Genomic DNA, 20,791 nt, shown 5'->3' on the forward strand with positions numbered 1-20,791 from the left:
GCGCCGCATTTTTCGAGTCTGATCTCCAACCTCTGCACAGTCCTCAGTTTCTCCTGGAGTAAGTCAGACTTGAACCCAGGTACGCTCGGTTTAGGAAAGGAGGAGACTGGATGAAACAAGGGAAACGTTTAGCACCTGTCAAGGGCAAATGGGAGATTTGAAACTACAGGTAGACCCTGCACCTCCAGCGACATTAACCAATTACGAAGGACGAAGGTGGAAAAGCAACATGTACGTCACAGTGGGCGGCACATGACGCTGCAGCGTGACGTTTCCCACGTGTTGCAGACGCTGCGACGTGACGACGCCTTCATCCCACGTGACCCCACGCTTTTGACGTCGCCAGGGGCCCGACCGTTTTCTTTCTGAAGCCGGACCACAATGGACGGTCGCTACGGAGGTGGGTGACAATCGGGCTTTCGTTTCCTTTTGCACTCACGACTCCACCTGCCTTATCAGCATTCTCGCGCTTGGTGAAAATCGACAAATTCCTTCTTTTCAGTCCACCTTCCCCCCCCCCCCTTCCAAATAAGACCCCTTAGTATTGAAAGCCCGATTTTCTCCCTTGGCGCCCCCGTCGTTAGGTGTTTGTTTCTACCCCTCTGTCCCTTTTTTTTCCACGATTAGTAAAACCGCAGCATTGCCACGGTGGTCCCTCCCATCCAGGTTTCACGAATTGGTCTAGCTGCTGCTGGAGACATCTACCATTGGCTGGTGATGATATCAATCAGCCTCCGAACAGCCAGGGGGGATGTCGAATTATTTTTACAGACGACTTAGATCCACTTTTATTCCAACCCTGGATATGTTTTTTTGGGGGGGGTGGTTAGGGGAATTACTGACGGGCACCTTCAGAAATAGAACCGATCCGTGTTCAGTCAAATAAAAATTGTGACGCACGCGTGGTTTGCTGTCGCCTTTCCGTGGCGGTTTTGAAGATTGGGTGTTTTCTGATCGGTTCCTGACTTGTCTTTTCCTCTGTACATTTAGTTTTATTAAATACTGTGTATTGGTTTGATGGCGAGGGTCCTTTTTTTTTTATTCCCACCGCCCTTTTGCTCCAAAGCCCTATTCCCCGATTCCCTCGATCACCACAAAATGGCCGCCGCCGCCTCCTACTCCACGCGCGCCCCCAGAGCTCGCTCGCTCGCGCGCGCGCGCACGCGCCACAAATCTGACACCCCAAATCGACGTGATGTGTTCTTTCCACTTTTTTTTTCCCCCCCCGACCCTTCTCTCTTTCTCCCTCTCCCCCTCCCACCCCTCCCTCTCCCCTCCCTCTCTCCCCCCTCCCACCCCTCCCTCTCTCCCCTCCCTCTCTCCCCTCCCTCTCTCCCCTCCCTCTCTCCCCCCCCTCCCTCTCTCTCCCCCCCCTCCCTCTCTCTCCCCCCCCTCCCTCTCTCTCCCCCCCCCCACCTCTCCCACCTATCTGCCCCCCCCACCTCTCCCTCTCTCTCCCCTGCTCCCCCTCACCCCTCCCACCTATCTGCCCCCTCCCCACCACTCCCCCTCTGTCTCTCTCCACCCATCTCACCACGCTCTCTCGGTCCCTCTGTCTGTTCTCCCCACCCAATTATTCTTTCATAATGCTTCCCTGTTTTGCAGTTTTACTTCATAGGTAGCTGTACTGTGGAAAGTATAAATCGGAATATTGGTGCCAAATTGCTGCAATGTTATTGTAGTAATTGCTCACTAATTCTTGAAATTCATCATCTATTTCTCCGATAAGACGTTATGAGCAGAGAGAGATATTTTGGGTATAGTGATTAGGTAATTGGTTGATGTGGATTGTCTTTCAGACTGTTTTTGTTCAGTTGGATGTGTTGTCTGTAAAAACTTGGTGATTGCTTCCTGATGTAATGAACTGTAACACAAATGAAACTTGTGTAACACTCAATGGAGTTGCCTTGGTGAATACAGAATTGGATATGATCTTCTAGTTCGGATTATTTTAAGATCTGCCTTGGGAATGAATTTAAAAATAGCATCCGAGTGCCTTGTATTAATGGTTGTTGTTTACGTAATGTTTGCCAACATGAGGGCTTGATTTCACGTGAGTTCACTCACTGAGTCAAAGAGATGTACAGCATGGAAACAGACCCTTCAGGCCAGCTTGTGCATGCTGACCAGATACCCTAAATAAGTCTTGCCCCATTTGCCAGCATTGGCCCATCGCCTTCTTTAAACCTTCCTATTTATGTATCAATCCAGGTGCCTTTTAAATGTTGTAATTGTACTACCCTCCACCACTTCCTCTGGCAGCTCATTAAGTTCCCCTTTTAAATCCTTCCCCTCTCACCGTAAACCTACGTCCTCTAGTTTTGGACTCCCCCCACACTGGGGAAAAGACCCTGTCTATTTACCCTATCCATGCCTCTCATTTTATAAACCTCGATTAGGTCACTTATAAACCATCCAGGGAAATAGACCCAGCCTATTCAGCCAGTCCCTTTGGCTCAAATCCTCCAACCGTGGCAATATCCTTGAAAATCTTTTCTGAACTCTCTCAAGCTTTACAGCGTCCTTTCTGTGGCAGGGGGACCAGAATTGCATGTAGTATTCCAAAAATAGCTGAACTAATGGCCTGTACAGCCACACCATAACTTTCCAACTCTTATACTTCATATGCTGACCAATAAAGGTGAGCATACCAAATGCCGCCCTCACTGTCCTACCTGCGACTCCACTTTCAAGGGACTGTGAACTTGTGCTCCAAGGTCTCTTTGTTAGGCAACACTCCCCAGGACCTTATCATTAAGTGTGTATGTCTGCTCTGATTTGCCTTTCCAAAATGAAGCATCTCGGATTTATCTAAACTAAATTCCATCTGCCACTCCTCAGCCCAATGGCGCACTTCACTGCTACGTCCCCAATTTTGGTGTAATCTGCTAACCATACCTCCTTTGTTCACATTCAAATCATTTATATAAATGATGAAAAACACTGGACCCCTCACCAATCATTGTGCACAGGTTTCCTGTCTGAAAGGCAACCCTCCACTCCCACCCTCTGTCTTTTACCTTGGAGCAAGTTCTGTATCCAAATGGTTAATTCTCCCTGTATTTCATGTGATCTAACTTTGCTAACCAGTCTACCATGAGGAACCTTTGTTAAACACTTTACTGAAGTCCATATACATCACACTCACCACTCTGCCCTTATCAATCCTCTGTGTTACTAATTCAAAAAACTCAGTCAGTTAGTGAATCATGATTTCTCATGCACAAAGCCATTTTGACTATCCTTAATCGGTGCTGTAAATGTGTTGCTGGAAAAGCGCAGCAGGTCAAGCAGCATCAAAGGAGTAGGAGAATCGACTAATCAGGCATGAGCCGTTCTTCAGGAATGAAGGGCTCATGCCCAAAACGTCAATTCTCCTGCTCCTTGGATGCTGCCTGACCTGCTGTGCTTTTCCAGCAACACATTTTCAACTCTGATCTCCAGCATCTGCAGTCCCCACTTTCTCCTATCCTTAATCGGTCTTTACGTTTCCAAATGCATTTAATCCTGTCCCTCAGGATTCCGTCCACCACCAATGTCTGGCTTACTGGCCTGTATTACACTGACTTTTCCTTACCGTCTTTCTTAAATAGTGACACCATATTAGCCAACCTCCAGTCTTCCAGCACCTCATCTGTGGCTATCGGTGATACAAATATTTCACTTCCCTAGCTTCCCTCAGAGCTCTAGGGTATGCCTGATCATGTCCTGGGGATTTACCTACCTTAATTCCTTTTAAGCTGTCCAGCACCGCCACCGACATATACTTGTTTAGTATCTTTTCAATCTCCTGTGGCCCCACACATAGGCGGCCTTGCTGATCTTTAAGGGGCCCTATTCTCTCCCTAGTTGTCCTTTTGTCCTAAATGTATTTGCAGAATCCCGTTGGATTCTCCTTAACCCTATTTGCCAAAGCTTTTCATTCCCTCTTTTTGCACTCCTGATTTCCCGTTTAAATGTACTCCTACTGCCTTTAAACTCTTCTAAGGGTTTAATCAATTGCTGCTGTCTATATCTGACACATGCTTCCTCTTTCTTAACCAAAACCTCAATTTCTCTACACTGACCAGCCTTGCCCTTCACCCTAACTGTCTCCAGACTCTTGTTACCCAGGATAATGAAAATAGAGGGCCAAATTAGTGGATTGCTGTTTCTGTCTTGAACTGGAGGCATATCATGTGCTAGGCAGTGCAGTGTACATATGCATCTTAGAATATAACCACATATAATCTGTCACTATAACATTGAGTATTACCACTGCTTTGTAATATTGGCTGTACTGAGGTGGAGGCGTTGGTCTGCGTTGCCCACCATTGCAGATCCACTAAGCTTGTTGAGTCTAGTAATGTCTGTTGTCAAATAAAGCCAGTTGGTTCACTAACATCCTTTTAAAGAGAAATGTTATCCAATCCTGGTCTTACCTACAAGTGACTTCAGGTGCACACCACCATGGCAAACACTTAATTGCCCTCCGAAATGGCCGAGCAAGCTGTTCAGTTGTTGTGGTTCTGTTCGCCGAGCTGGGAATTTGTGTTGCAAACGTTTCGTCCTCTGTCTAGGTGACATCCTCAGTGCTTGGGAGCCTCCTGTGAAGCCTCCACAGGAGGCTCCCAAGCACTGAGGATGTCACCTAGACAGGGGACTAAACGTTTGCAACACAAATTTCCAGCTCGGCGAACAGAACCACAACAACGAGCACCCGAGCTACAAATCTTCTCCCAAACTTTGAACAAGCTGATCAGTTGCAACCATCTCTACAAAGTCTCAGAGGAAAAAAAATTGGATGGGCCACCTGCACTTCAGCACTGGAAATGACAATGGCAAATGCAGACCTTTTGATACCATGTGAAGTTGTCCTGATCAACATGTGTGGGCCAGTGCCAGAATTGGGAGAACTGTCTCAGACCATTCAGGAAGCAATCTGACATAGTCATACTCTCAGGATTGGACCTTACAGACATTATCTCAGACACCATCTATTGGCATGACAAACCCAGCGGAGGTAGTGACACAGTGGTCTACAATCAGGAGGGAGTTTCGTTGGTGTCATCAAGTAACAAGAAATACCATACTTGACCTCATCCTTGCCAGTCTCCGTGCAGATACATCTGTTCATAAGTGACCACTGCACAATCCTTGTAGAAACCCAGTCCAGCCCTTACATTGATAATTCCTTACACTGTATTGTGTGGACACAATAACCATGTTAAATTGGACAGACTTTGAACAGCAACTTGAGACTGGCCATCTCTGAAGCACAGTTGGCTAACAATAGCAGAACTGAACACTGTCAAAACTTGCAACCTCATATACCGACTCTACGATCACCATCAAGCCAGGGGGTGAACCATCTTCAGTGAAGAATGCAGGGGGGCATGTGAGAAGCCACACCAGGCATATCTAACAATGAGGTCAACTTGGTGAAGTTACCTAACAGTGCTACCTGTGTGTCAAACAGCACAAGCAACAAGTGATGGAACTAAGTAATTCTGCAACCAAAAGATTAGATCTAAACTCTGCAGTCCTGTTGCATCCAGTCATGAATGATAATAGACATTGAACAACTCAGTGGCAAAAGAAACTTCCACAGACATCCTTGTCTTCAGGTAAGGCTGAAGCATGTGCAGCAATTGTCAGTCAGAAGCAATGATTGGATGAACCATCTCTGCATGCCTCAGGGTCACATGCCAGTCTTCAGCCAATTTCATTCTTTTGATGTAATGGTTGGAGTCACTGGATACTGCGAAGTCTGTAATCCCTGACAATGTTGAGGTGAAGTACTGAAGATGTTCCAGAAATTTCTGCACCTGTAGCTAAGCTGTTGCAGTGAAAACAAAACTTGTCACTAGGCGAGTAGTAGTGAGGGAATGGATTTTGATTGCTGAAAATGCGATGGAGGCCGATTCAGTTGAGGCATTAGGGAAGCATCGGATGGTTCTTTGGATAGAAATGATGTGCAGGGTTATGTGGAAAAGATTGGACCAAATGTCCTTCTGGGCGCTCAAATCTGTGATCATCCAGGCTATCAAGCACCACTTTATTACCAATAGTATTTGCAGTGATTCCCATTTTGAATTCTGCCAGTGTCATTCAGTTCCTGACCTCATTACAGTGTTGGTTCAAACATGGACAGAAGAGTGACTTCAGGTGTGAGGAGAGTATAACTGCCTTTCAGTCAAGGCTGCATTTGACAGTATGGCATCAAGCAACCCAAGTAAAACTGGAGTCTGCAGAAATTGGTGAAAGGAATTAAACTCTGGAATCCTGCATGGCATAAAGGAAGATAGTTATGGTTGTTGGAGGTCAGTCATCTCTGTTCCAGAGCACATTTCCAGGAGTTCTTCTGCATATTGTCCTCAGCCCAAACATCTTCATCTTGTTTCATAATTTACTTTTCCTCCATCATGCGGTCATAAGTGGGGATTTTCACTAACGATTGTGCAGTGTTTAACGCCATTTACAATGACTCCAATTCTGAAACGTCTAAATGCACTAAGACTTGGATAATATCTAGGCTTAAGCTGACAAGTGGTAAGAAACCCAAACATCAGGCAATGACCACCTCCAATGAGAGAGAATCAAACCATCGCCTCTTAACCATTGCCATCACTGAATTCTCCACTATCAACATTAAAGGGTTATCATTGACTAGAAACTGAAATGGGTGAGCCATACAAATACAGTGAGGACAAGAGGTCAGGAATCTTGCAGTAAGTCATGAATGGTGGCAACTTTCCCTGACTCAAACCTGCCTGTTGTCTATAAGGAGTATGATAAAATGCTCTCCAATAGCCTGATTAAGTGCAGGCTTGACAACAATAAAGCTTAACACCAACCATGATCATCCAGCCTCCTTAATTGGCACCACCAAGAAAAAGATTCACTTCCTGCACCACTGACACTCAGCAGCAGCAGTATGAACCACCTACAAGATGCAGTGGAGAAATTTACCAAGGCTCCTTCGACAACACGTTTCAAACCTGCGACCATTTCCATCAAGAAAGACCAAGGCAGCAGATACGTGAGAGCATGACCACCTGCAAGTGCTCCTTCAAGTTAGAGTGGTGAGTGACTTGGAAGTCTGTTGATGATACTTCTGTGTTTGAGTCAAACTCCTGGCATTCCCTTTCCAATGGCAATGTGAGTCCTCCTGTAGCAAATGTATAGTGGATTTTCAAGAAGGCAGCTCTCCAATGCCTTCTAGACATGTCATCATTGGCTGCGCCAGCACTTATTGACTATATTCCTATGACTGGGAAAAGTCCCAACATATTGATCATTACTAATTCTTTTATTGTCATTTCTAGATAATAAAATGAAGTTGTTAAAATCATACACTGTAGTCCTTTGTTTTCTCTGCTATATGTTGCATATTTGAGAAACACATTTAGCTGATATGCTGTTATTAATCGTGTACTTGCTTATATCTCTTGAGATTTCATAAAAGTAATCCTGTACAAAACCTTGTTCTTTTAATGTCATTACAACATTTCTCGTTTATACTGGCTGAATTTTGTTACAAAGTTTGCACGGATTGGAATGATGTAACATGCTATCATTTGTCTACTTGCCTGTGGCAAAATCCTCTGAAGTTTGTTCTTGGTTGAGATATATAGGATGTTGCCAAGCATATGCCTTAATGCCTCCACATTGGGGTAATTATCATGCATTGTTTGTAAGTTGCAATTAGGTAGCACTGAAACATCTAATAAATTTTCTTTTTAAAGCAAGTGATAAAAATATACTCCTTTATATGATAGGGAGTATAGGTGCTAGAAGTATCTTATAATGGGCTATTCAGATTGAAACCATGTATCTGTTTGTTTTTATTTAATTACATCATAACCTGTTCTAATGTTGAATGTAGTTGGAATGTGTTGACAAGACTGCAATAAGATACATTTGCTTGCGAGAAACTGTTATGGTCTTCCATTTTTTCTTCCAAGAAATTCACAAAACAAGTTGATTCTTGCATGTTTTATATCTCTCTACAGTCATTTGATTTATTGCTGCATGCTTATTCTTCTGTAATGTTTTTAATTGTTAAGGTTTCCCTTCTCATTTCCATCTTTCCTTAACCTAAAACAGTTCTGTGCTAAATTTGATGCCTACCTCGAGGTGAGTTAGGGTTATGTAATCTATTTTTCAACATGTCCTGCAGCTACTGTTTCTTGGTCTGAATGACTTCTAATAATTGTGGATGTTGAGTTTTAAACCTTCTCCCAGTATGTATTTCGCTTTAGTGTTTAATGCATCAGTTTACCAGTGATGTGGTAATCCATGCATTTTGAGGTTGAATAGGTATATCCTTTGTACTGCACAAGTGGTAAAATTTCTGGTTTCGGAAAGTGGATATTGGGGCAGAGGGGCAGTGGTGGAATCCATTAGGTTTACAACTCCTGCTGTGTTGAATCTGTAGCTATATAATGAATATGGTGAATATTACACCAAATTAGATTAGATTCCCTTCAGTATGAATCTGTTTATTAAATTCATCTCTTCAGCTTCAAATCACCTGTCAGTATTTATTTGGCTTGCATGAGTTCCTTCAGTAGAAGAGATTAGAATATTGACAGAAGTCAGCCTTGGGTCACCTGCAAGAATTGTTTATTTTCTAACTTATTGTGCACAATTTAACTTCTTAGTTATGTTGAGCTGAATTACCTCATCATTGCCTTTGTAACAAATTATGCCAGGTGCTTCTGGCTTTTACTTCCTTACAAATAACAATGAAGTGCATTTTTGTGAAATCATTGAAGTATCAGCTGAGTTGATGATTAGTGTCTGATTCTGTTTTCCTTAGAGTACGGAGAGGATGATGCTTGGAATGCGGGAGGAGACGATGGTCAAGGTGATTTGCTTTCACTTTATCACTTAAGTTCCAGAAGTGGGAAGACATTGTAGGTTAACAGGGTCAGGAATTGCTATTTAAAATGTACAGTGGAAGTCCATTATAACGTGGACATTGGGGTTCACAAAGTGTAACAGTTCCAACTGGGCCATCTTAAGAAAAAAAGTCTGATTTCTCTTATTTTAAAATTAACACTAAATAAAACATCATTCTAGTATTCATGGGAACTCTGCTTTGCAAATTCAGTTTATTTGAAATACGTAATGGACTTTCACTGTGTAAGGAATAATGGGTTGAATAGGAGGGCATGTCTCGGAATCAATTAATGTTGATGCCCAAATTTGTTATATTGGACATAAATTAAGTAGTAAGCTATGTTATTGGTTATTTACTAGATGAGTAATTCTGGAACCTGGACTAACGATCTCTCAAATTATACAGTCCATAGCTATGGGTATTTAATTTCATTTAATTAAATTTGAAATAAAGTGCTAATAATCTGTAATAATGATATTTGTGGATTATTGTAAAAAGCTATTTAGCTTGCTGTCCTTTAAGGTAGGAAATCTACCACACTTATCTGGTTTGGTTGATTCTTAACTGCCCTCTGAAATGGCCTAGCAAACAACTCCATTGTATCAGACGTGCAAAAATGACATTTGGAAATAGGTAGGGTGAAGCACACTTATAAGAATGACATCTGTTTTCCTTCACTTTAATTGTCTGGTCTCTTGAGGCTAGTTGTCCAATGTACAATGGCGTAGTACAAAAAACTAATGAACAGTGATACTCAAGACTTTATATTGCACTTGACAAAGTTGCCCTTGTGAGAACTTGAGGAAGGCATATTTGTTTTGCTACTGAGAGACTTAAACTTTTTGGATAATTTTGTGAGATTGGTGGTCAGATTTTAGTACCTGTTTGTGATTGTAGTATTGTTGAATATCTCAATGAAATGAGAATGGCATTCCCATCCCAAACCCATTATCTGCTTAGGTGTTTCATTGCTAAGTTTGCCTTTTTATCTAAACTTGCCACTGTTTGAAGGTTGGAAATAAATTAGCTGGTGCTCCAAAATGGAATTAAATAAAGGAATGTGATGACTTGTAAATCCGTTTACAAGTCATTTCTCAGGTCAGAGGTGATTTAAAATTAACTGATGCAATATATTGAACTCTCAGGTTTTATGATTCTAATTTGTCAGAGTTAAGTTGCTTATTGCATAACATAGATTTGAATACCTGTACAATTAGGTGTTTGAAGAATATTCTGTTTATGACAAAGCAATTTGTTGGGATAAGTGGACATTGTCTAAGACCAGAGGGCGTAAGTGCTTTTGAGGGGTTCCAAGGCGAACGTTTTTCACCTAAGCCACATCTGGATGGATACTTAAAATGGCAGGGTATAGTAAGCTATGGCCCAGGTACAGGTAGATTGAATTAGTGTAATTAGTTTTTTGTAGATATGGTGGAGCAAAGGACCTGTTTCTGTGCTCTGTGTCTGGCCTTTCCTCTGAATCCAGAATAAATTAGAACACAATCTTAAAATGAGATCTAGGCCATTTCTGAGTCAAGTTGGGAAGCAAATAAATCTAGAACTGTTTTCACCTTCAAAGCTGCGAATATTGGGACCACTAATCTTCAAAAGGGATTAGTGTTGCTTTGAGGCATATGATTGGTGGGTAAATCAAGTCTGTGCGAATTAGTTATGATCTTATTGAATAGTGATACAGGCTTTGGTTGAAAGTCTGTTCTTCTGACTTGATATTTCAATTTTTTCCTAATCTGAATGTCTGATCTTTTGTTTTGTTTCTGTTAGGGTATGATGGCTATGATTACAATTACAACCAAGATAATTCAGAAAATTATTCAGGAAATTATGGCTATAACTCTGGCAATAAAGCTTGGGATGCTCCTAAAAACACTAACACAGATTCCATCATCGCTAAGATCAACCAACGTCTGGACATGCTCTCTCAGTTAGAGTGTGATAAAACTTCAGGCCAACACAACAGGTATCTTCTGGAAGGTCACTAAATGGTAAAATGCTGCACACATAAAATGAAGAAATTGGCACTTGGGACTGATGTGACACTTCAAATTTAAATAGGCTGGCACACATTTCTTCTTTCCTCCCTCCACCCTCGCCTAACCCCAAAGAAACATTCGCACTTTTCTTCACTATGGTGAGAAACCCTGATTTATTCATTATTTTTAACCCTTATCGAAATTAAAACATAACTTTTAAATTAACTGAATTAAGCATGAATTGAATGCTTAAGGCTTTAACTAACAATTCATTGTTTAAAACAAAATTATAGCTAATGTTTTGTGTGGTATTCTATGCCAGATTAGCCAGATGCAAGACTTAGTCTTAATTTAAGGCCACTAGGATTGTTGGCATAATCGTTTTGTTTATCATACGGGGTATTCCAACTATGAATGTGTCAAATTACTGTTTGCATTAAAATGTATGCTTCATGATGTGCAGATTATAGAATGCTGTAATTGTTTTGTAAAATCTCCCTTCTTTCCAGCAATTAGGTTAAGTTTTTGAGGATGGCATCCAGCAAATGAACATTTGTGATGGGGGTTGGGGTGGAGAATAGAACATTGGACAGTTGACGTGAACCATTTGTCTCCAAAGATTGCTGTTGGCCAAATGAATTGTTTTCCAATTTCTATGAAGGAAAGTTGGATATTGAGCGATTGCAGGCTGGTCACCCCATTACTTACACGTGTATTTGTCTTTTTGGTTTCAGTAAGCCACCTTTTGCTGCTTTATTTAGTAATTTAGACATTGTTTACAGATGTAGAAGTAAAACCTCAGACGCCATGATTACCTGAAATATCCTGTTTAGTTTTTAGTCTGCTGTCAGTTGAGTGGCAGGCTTTTGCCATCGTCCTTTCCAGCTACTGATTAGATTCCTTGCTTGCTCTGCAACTCTTTCAGGTTTGCACCTTATGAGTCCTATGACTCCAGGTCTTCAATGAATGACCATGATCCGTACAGATCTGGCTACGGCTATGGTTACGGTGATTCTGGACCTAATTATAACGATTCCTATGGAGGTCACTATGACCACTACGACAACTCCTACGGGACTCGCAGAGATCAGTACCACAACAGAGCATATAGTAGTCAACGGGGTCAGAATTGGTCTAGAGACTGGGCTCCAAATAAGAGAGCAAACTGGAATGACCCCTACATGCAGCCTGGAGGTTCCAGGCGGATGTCTGGACACTGGAATGAGCCAATGGGAGGCAGAGGCTTCAATGCTGCCTCCTCCACCAGAAATCTCCCTTCACTCTTCTCCCCAAACATTATCCCCATGGACCTGTTCCGAGCTCAGGGCTCGGCAAGAGCGTTTGGTGGCAGACTGAGAAGGAGAGACAAGAATCGAAACAGAGGCGTAAGTACCTTTTTTAAACAATGCACTTTATTTTAATCAGTAGCCAGTGGGTATGATCAATGAAAGATCAAAATGGCCAAGTTACAGGATATTTCTTTGCAGTGGAATGTCCATCTCCCTTTTTTATTATCCAGAAATGAGGTGTTCCCTTTGCTCAATAGGCATAATATTCACATTTTTAACCAGCTGCCTTACTGAGAATCTTAGGAAGAAATAGATTTTTGGACATCTGAGTGATTTTTAAGGTAGTGTAGTGAGGTAGGACTGTCTTTAAGGTAATTCATTGTGTGAAATACTTGAGTGTTACGGCTTGATGTAAGACTCTGAATGTCTGTCTTTTTTTCCTGTACTCATGCCCACACCCCTTCCTCAAAAGCTTACGTCTCTGGTCCATGTGAGCCAAGTTGATGTTTGATGGTCGTGTACGAGCCTTACTGGGTATTGATTTGAGGATCTGTTAGGGCAGGGCACTTTGTTGAGACTGATTCACTGTACTGAAACTGCTATTTAAGTGGAGAGCCAGTCTCTCATACTGGGATATTTGAGGGCTTTCTTGGTCGGGTGATTAAGAGGTATGAAATGTGTACTAAGCCATAGGAAAAAACCCTTCAAGGAAGGAAGATCGGCTGTGGTATACTTTTCCATCAAATTGCATTGTTTGGGAATGCCCTCCATGCATTTGCAGCTGCTTTAGGATTGTTAAATTTGTTTATTTCAAAGTACATGTGCTGTAATATCTGAATATAATTAACTGATATTCAAAGGTAAACGTTAAATTGTCAAACAAATGTTTTAAGTTCTTGAAACATGATTGCCAATTGTTTTTGCTTTATATCAGAGGAAGAAGGTTATAGGTGGTCCAGGTAGGAAGAGGAAACAGTCAACAAGTAGCACGGAAGATCCTGAAAACAAACAAGCTAAAACAGATGATGGTGAAGATTCTGATGCTGGTACTGAACACTGCAATGTTATTTACTTGTACTGTTTATAAATGAGATGAGTGCATGCAAGTTTGAGGCCAGGTTTGAGCTCTTGAATAGAGTTGATGAACAAATGAGTTGGGAACTGCAATGCTCTTTATGTTGGTGATGGCTGAAGATGGGGCTCTGTCATGCTGTACATTAGAATGCAATATGCTGAAGGAAAAAATCATTTTACAAAACATGGAAGACGTGTCCAAATGTAAATATAGGGAGGAAGAATCGTTCTGCTTCTAATCCATTATTTAGGGTGACTGAAATATTGCAAGTTATTGGAGGACAGTGCAAATTAGAAAATGTGCATATCATCCAGTGAAAGCAGTGTTGTCATTTATTTAAGACTTCTGTAACAATTCAGAAGAAAGTTAATGTTACTATTCTTAAAAATCTTAAACAGTAACTGTTCAAAAGCAATTGTTTTTGTTTCTTTATTGTAGAAGACAAGGAAGATGATGGGGCTGAATCAGTAAGTAAAACTTCTGTTGAAGACTTTCTTGTTGAAGTACCTGAGTAGGTAGAGTATGGACTAGGACTTAGTATGGTTTTGCTGCTCAAAGTTGAAATTGCTTTGCTTTGATTTGGCCAGGAAGGATGTTTTTGTTTAGAAAAGTGGAGTTAGGGAAGCAAGAAGATTTCTGAAGTTTGTTAATGTGTTACTTCTCACTGGTTCAGTGGTAGCATGTGCTTTTTCTGTGCAGTTGCGTTCAAACCCTACTACAGTGAAAAGAGCGCTCATACCCTAGGCCAACAATTTAATTGTGGTGTTGAGGATACTTCGAGCTGCTTTAATGTTAGGAGAGTGGGACACAAAAATGTTTTTCATTTACTTCATTACAGTGCTGATATGTTTTGATACTATATGGACTGGGAATCACTTTGACATCCTGCAATCTTTCCTTCCAAGAGAATGGTTTTACATGCAAGGAATAGCGTGTATGAATGTGTTAGGTTCATACTGATCCTTGGTTGGCACTTCAAATCTTTCTGGTATGGTTTTGGAAGTCTGCAAGCTGCTACATTTCTAGGTGCAATTCCTGGTCTGTACTTTTCATGAATTTTTTTGATGGGCTGTGAACCTAGGATATGTCGGCAGTGATTCATCCCAATTGCCCTAACAAACCACCACTTTGAGCCTGGAATCATAAGTGCCCATGCCGTGCTGTTAGGAAGTAATGATGATTGCAGTATAATTAGAAATATCATCTCAAAATCAAGGAGACTTATGTGAGGTTGCTATTGTAGATGCCAAAAATGGTTGCTGAGAATGGGAAAGCTTGTTTGTATTGACGGAGTAGCTTGTTGTTAAGAATTGAGTGAGCCACTTGAGTGAGTTAGCTAGCGGTCTGCATTGACCTTTGAAACTTTAGTATTCAGTTGTAGTTATTAGTGTCATGTGAGGTTTGTTATGATTTCTAATCGGTTGAGTGCAAGTTTACAAAAGAAACTTCACATATAGGAATTTATTTATTTAACTAAAATGGAGTATGAAAGTTGTTCAATATAAAATTGTCACAGACCAATGAAACACTTACAATAAATTAACCTTTAATCTGTTTAAGACAAGTTATTTTTGAAGTTTCTTTAGGGATAGAGAAGAAGATTATTAACATTCAAGATTAGCCTGCTTGGGTTCGAGTTGTACCTGCTCCAGAGATATATAATAGCATCTCTGAACCAAGTTGATTAGAAAATATCTGAAACTAGTAAAAGAGGCAAAAAAAATTCATGAGTCGAAATAAGTCTGCATGGTATAATATGGCTTGTTCCTGAAATTGGTTTTAATGCTCGATGTATAATTCAGCAGCTGTCATTGCTTCTGAAGTTCACTTGTATTTTCTTGTGGGTTCCTCAAAATGGCATATTTTTAGAGAGAAAATGAGTCCTAGATTCCTCGGTGGGCACAGCAGTTTTAGCAAACTAAATATTTTAAGGTTTCTTTCTCTCTCATACTCTGCCTGGAGATGGTCATGATTTTTTTTTCTCCTTTGGTCTGGTTATCAAAGGTCCTGCTTGAATTTTAGCACAATGGCTGTTCTTGGCTAGGTTTCTTTATGCAGCTCATAGCCTCCTTTTGCTCGTAGTTTCCAGTTGGCCCTTTGAACCTGCTCCACAATTTAACATCACCATGGCTGGTCATCTAACTCAGTATCGTTATCCTGCTTTCTCCTTATACTCTTTAGTCCTAAGCAAACTCTCTCACTCTCTCTCACTTATTCACTCACACCCCTGCTTTCAGGTTGGTGTTGCTACCAACATGGATGACCACACATGTATGCACATCATTCTGCATCTCCCATATATTTACCCACATCTAAACCACTGAAGCTTCTCTGCATCCTGCTCACAGTATACCCTCTCATTGAGCTTTGTGTTATCTGCAAAAGTTGGAGGTATTACATTTAGTTCTCTCCTCTAAATCATGAAAATATATTGATTGTTTCCTGTCTACCAATGAGTTGTCAATTCATTTCAGTACATGACCTTTGATCCCATGGTCATGGTAATCTTAGGTGGGACTTTAAATCCATGTAAACTATCCATTTGCTTGTCCTATCTACTTGTTACATCATCAAATAATTCCCGCATATTTGTCAGACACAGCTTTCACTTTAATCCATGCTGACATTGTTTGATCCTGTCACAGTCTTCCAGTTCAAAAACAGAAAATAGCGGGCTTGTTAATTTTGAGCAATGAGAGGTTTTGCAAAAAAGTCAGTTATGCTGAGCCCACTTAAAATTATTCCTCCCATTTACTATTTCTTTAGAAATAGAAGAATTCTGTTCTCAGTTTCTGTTTTGGTATTTCAAGAGTTTTTACATAGTCTGGGCAGCTAGTAGGAGAGACTAAAACCTGAGGGTCCAGCTTCAGTGAAAGGAAGACCCTTCAGAACGGGGGTATGGTTGAATTTCTTCAACCAAAAGGTGGTGCACCTATGGAACTTATTGCTACAGAAAACTGAAGGTAAAGTCATTAAATGTCTTTAAGACAAGTTTATTATTGGCAAGGGCGTCAAGAGTTATGGGGTTGAGAAACATCAGCCACGATTGAATGGTGGAGTAAACTCTGGACTGAATGACCTAATTCTGATCCAATATCTTGTGTGTCAGCAATCCACTTGGATCTCACAGCTGTGCAGTGAGGAACTTTTTTCAGTCTATTCTGGTTGGCTGAATTAAGAATATACTTTTTTTTTAAACAAAATCCTTAATCTCTTAACAGTATTATTGATGACTGGCAACTCGCCAAACTAACTAGAATGAATGGAGATGTACTTTTTGGGCAAAGTAACCATGTCTCCTGAAGTAGTCATAGTCATTGAAACTGACCCTTGGTCCAAATCTGACATGCCAATCAATTTTCCCACATTAAACTAGTTCTGTTTGCCTGCATTTGGTCCATATCCCTCTGAACCTTTCCTATTCATGTACCTCTCCAAATGTCTTTAAAATGTTGTAATTGTACCTGCATCTACCAATTACTTTGGCAGTTCATTACATGTAAAAGCCACCATCTGTGGGAAAAGTTGACCGTAAGATCCCTTTTAAATCTTTCTCCTGTCACCTTAATTTGGACCCCCCCATCCTATGGGAAAGACCTTTGCTATCTACCTTGTGTATGCTCCGCATGACTTTATAAACTTCTATACAGTCATTGTTGTACCTACTATGCTCCGTGGGGGCAAATGTGCCAGCCTGTCTAGCCTCCATAACTCAAACTATCCAGTCCCAGCTGCATCCTTGTGGATCTTTTCTGCAGCCTGTCCAATTTAATTGTATTTTTCGTGTAGCAGGCTGACTGGAGTGGTACACAGTACTGCAAAAGTGGCCTTGCCAACATCCTGTACAACTGAAACATAATGTCTCAACTCATACAATCAATGGCCTGAGCAATGAAGGCAAGCTGTGCCAAAAGCCGCCTTAACCATCCTGTTTACTTGTGTCACAACTTTCAAGGAACTATGTGAAATAACTCTGGCCACATGAGTGAACAGAACCTCTGACACTTCTTTGAATTTTTTTGTGGGATGTGGGTGTTGCTCGCCGGCCAGCATTTATTGCCACTCCCTAGCTGCCCTTGTGAAGGTGATGTTGAACTGCTGCAGTCCACCTGATGTACGTTGATCCACAATGCCATTAGGAAGGTAATTCTAGAATTTTGATCCAGTGATAGTGAATAAACGGTGACCACTTTCAAGTCAGGATGGTGATTGACTTGGAGGGTAACTTGAAGGTGGTGATGGTCCCATATATCTGCAGCCCTTGTCCTTTTAGATGGAAGTGGTTGTAATTTTGGAAGGTCCAATCTGAGAATCATTTGGTGAATTTCTGCAGTAGATAGTACACACTGCTGTTATTGAGTGTCAGTGGTGGAGGGAGTGGATGTAGATATACTTCCAATCAAGCAGGCCATTTTATCTTGGATGGTGTCAAGCCCCTTGAATGTTGTTGGGGCTGCACTCATCCAGGCAAGTGGGGAATATTCCATCACACTCCTGATTTGTGTCTTGGAGATAGTGGACAGGTTTTGAGGAGTCAGAACACAAGTTACTCACTGCAGTATTCTAGTTTTGGACCTGCTGTTGTCGCCACTGTGTTTGTGGTGAGTCCAATTGAGCTTCTGGTCAGTGGTAACCTCCAGGATTTTGATAGTGGGGGAATTCAGTGATGGTAACACCATTGCATTCCAAGGAACAGTGGTTAGATTGTCTCATAATCATGGTCATAGCCTGGCATTTGTGTGGCTTGACTGTCACTTGCCATGTGGCAGTCCAAACATGGATATTGTCCAGATCTTGTTGCATTTGCACATGGACTGCTTCAGTATCTGAATGTTGTGCAATTATCTGTGAACATTCCCACTTCTGGCTTCTGTTTATATCTGTCAGCCAGGGGTTCCTAATTGGACCGGGTGACCCATTTTGGTCGACATGGCTGATCTTGTCACAATCACTACATCCCTCCCCCTCTAAATCCAGGGACATAGGCTTATTCTTGTAGCTTCTCCTGGGCATTTTTGTCCCAGATAGAGTTTGTCTGATACGGATGGTGTGTACTGGATTGTAGTCTGCCTCTTGCTCCTGGGGCATCTTGGAAGAAATTCATCCACCTTTTTCAGGTGGTAAAGGCATCATTGCTGCAACATCCACTGTGTCCATCTCAGGTTCCATGGTTTCTTCGATACTAGACGGAAGAGAACCCATAGATTCCAATAGCCTTTCTCAATGTTCTGAGACGCTGTATATGTTTTGCTCTCGCCCCATTTGCTAGTTTGCAACAGCGGTGTTCAAATCTCCTTGCAAATCAAAATGGGTATGTTGCAGGGCCATTTCTGTGCTGTCGGCACCAAACAACATCCCCTGAAGTTAACTGCCTCTCTTGCTTAGAGGAATCTTGTGTAGCTGACTGAGGGATGGTTGGATAATCAAATAGAAATCAGGACAGTTTGGTATCATTTGAAATTGTAGGCTGTTTCTTTAAACCTACCTTCAAAGTTTGAGCTGCTCTTTCTGCCAGACCAGGGAATTGTGGTCTGTTTTGGTATTGATGGAATTTTCTCACACCCAAGATGCTCACTAAACCACCTTTGCACTAATTGAACATATTTCTGCTCTACATCAGCCAGAGTCCAGGAACCCTATGCTATTGGGCTGTTTATGAGCCAACACTACCCCAATATCCTACGGGGAGGCATCACATGTCAGCACCTGATCTAGCTGAGGATCATAGTGTGGTAACACCTAAGACAATAGCTGCTGCTTCATTTCCATAAAGAAAGATTATCGAGACCTGAGACCACTTCCAAGGCTGACCCTTTTTCAGTAAGAGATGTATGGAATCCAGAATACATAAGGACTTTTATAATAATTCACAAGCCCAAGGGGAAACCTAAGACACTGGTGTCGGAATGGGACACCTTTGATCCGCCCTTGCTTTTTCTTCCAACAGGTGTATCCAGTTGTTGTTGACTGTGTAGTTCAAGTTGGTCTCTAGGGGTGCCTGGAACATTTCTTTTTTTCTTTCTAAGGTGTATCCCTGTCTAAGGATTATGTCCAATTGTCTAAGTGCTCTTTAATGGTCTTTTCTTTTATTAGCACAGCATCCAGATAAATGGTGACCTGATGTAGACTTTTGTAAATATTCTCCATGCACACACACATTCACATACCCATACTTCTGCCTATATAAGGACCGTGTGACTACTTAACCAGATGCTTATTTTAGTTCTAATTTGGGTGTTGCTAAATAATTTTACTGTTTCAAGCCAGATGTAGGTGAGCTTTCCAAGGTGCGCTCTTCTATATTTCTCTTCGTCAATTCAGGTCTAGTAACAAGATTGAACAACTCACGTTTCCCAAATAACAGCATGATGCTAGAAATGTTTACCCCAACTCAAAGACGACTACTATGAATGAATTTGTTCAGTGTATTTTTTTCTCCTGTTGCCACTGAAAGAACTCTACAGAGGTTGGCATCCCATGACCATGTCACGCATTATTCTATGTGGACTGTCTTTGACACTGATCCCGTTCTGTCAGCCAGCTGAGTGAATATTTACCTGTCAGCCAGGACACTCTGATGGCCAGGTTAACAGCCCTAATAAGGGAACTCATTGTGAGGCTCTCCTAGCTGGCAGGTAGTGGGGCCTGGGCTCTAGGGCTTTGCTGTTGCTGTTCTGGAAGATGGCGGTAGCTGGTGGTTGGAACGCGGTGCACATTCTAAGGCCAGGTTCATGCTGCCGAGTGACTGCGCTGCCTACGTGCTATTTATCTCTCACAGGTACCACAGCAACATGAACTTCTCACCCAGGCTGGCAACGATCAAGAGTGCAGCCCATTGCACTCACTCACTTGTACAGTCAGGCTCAAGTCTCTCACATTAACCTTTGACTCGTTTACTGGAACGTGGAAAGTTGGAACAATTTTAGTCTCCTGTATGTGTGCTTGCTTTGTTTCTGTCATGAAATATCTTTATAGGGTTTTAAAAGCAGAAACATGCTGGAGGAGTTCAGGTCTGGCATGTTGAAGAGAGATTCTGATTCCTAGTAGGGTGATTCCTGATAAAGGGCTTATGTCCGAAACATCGATTCTACTTCTCCCTCGGATGCTGCCTGATCTGTGTTTTTCCAGCACCACACTCTCCACTCTGATCTCTAGCATCTGTCATGCTCACTTTCTCCATGGTGAAGAGAGGAAACAGTCAACATTTTGTGTCCAGTGACTTCGAAACCCAATGGGTGAAGTCTTGTTCGGTTTGTTAACTCTGATTGTTTTAATTCAGTTCTTTTTTTCCAGTTTTATTGAAATGCTTAGCAACTCTGCAATCATCTATGGAGAGAGAAATAGTTAATTATATTTGATGGTGACATCAACATTGTCTTTGCTGCACAGTGAGCTAGTAAACTTTTATGGTGGCAGGGGGAACGATAGTTAAGTAAGGGTGGGAATTTGTTGGCTCAGTAGCAGCATGTCACTGTGCTCAATTCTGGTCTTCCTATAGGAAAGATGTTATGCAACTTGAAAGGGTGCAGAAAAGGTATACAACGCTATT

At 41.6% G+C, this 20,791-nt stretch overlaps 1 protein-coding gene across 2 annotated transcripts in view; it reads left to right on the forward strand.

The window, feature by feature from the left end:
- The first annotated feature begins 279 nt into the window (after positions 1-279).
- Positions 280-20,791, forward strand: part of LOC140468008 (A-kinase anchor protein 8-like) — a 32,726-nt gene continuing 12,214 nt past the window's right edge. Inside the window, exons 1-6 of one of the 2 annotated variants that reach the window (XM_072564144.1) lie at positions 280-400; positions 8,804-8,851; positions 10,670-10,865; positions 11,804-12,263; positions 13,102-13,213; positions 13,681-13,709. In XM_072564144.1, the coding sequence (XP_072420245.1) occupies positions 382-400; positions 8,804-8,851; positions 10,670-10,865; positions 11,804-12,263; positions 13,102-13,213; positions 13,681-13,709 (864 nt within the window). In that variant the 5' untranslated portion in view covers positions 280-381. Of the gene's footprint in view, positions 401-8,803; positions 8,852-10,669; positions 10,866-11,802; positions 12,264-13,101; positions 13,214-13,680; positions 13,710-20,791 lie in introns of both variants that reach the window. The other variant, XM_072564145.1, reaches the window with a different exon arrangement.

The sequence above is a fragment of the Chiloscyllium punctatum genome, chromosome 46 (genome assembly GCF_047496795.1).
Source record: "Chiloscyllium punctatum isolate Juve2018m chromosome 46, sChiPun1.3, whole genome shotgun sequence".
NCBI lineage: Eukaryota > Metazoa > Chordata > Chondrichthyes > Orectolobiformes > Hemiscylliidae > Chiloscyllium > Chiloscyllium punctatum.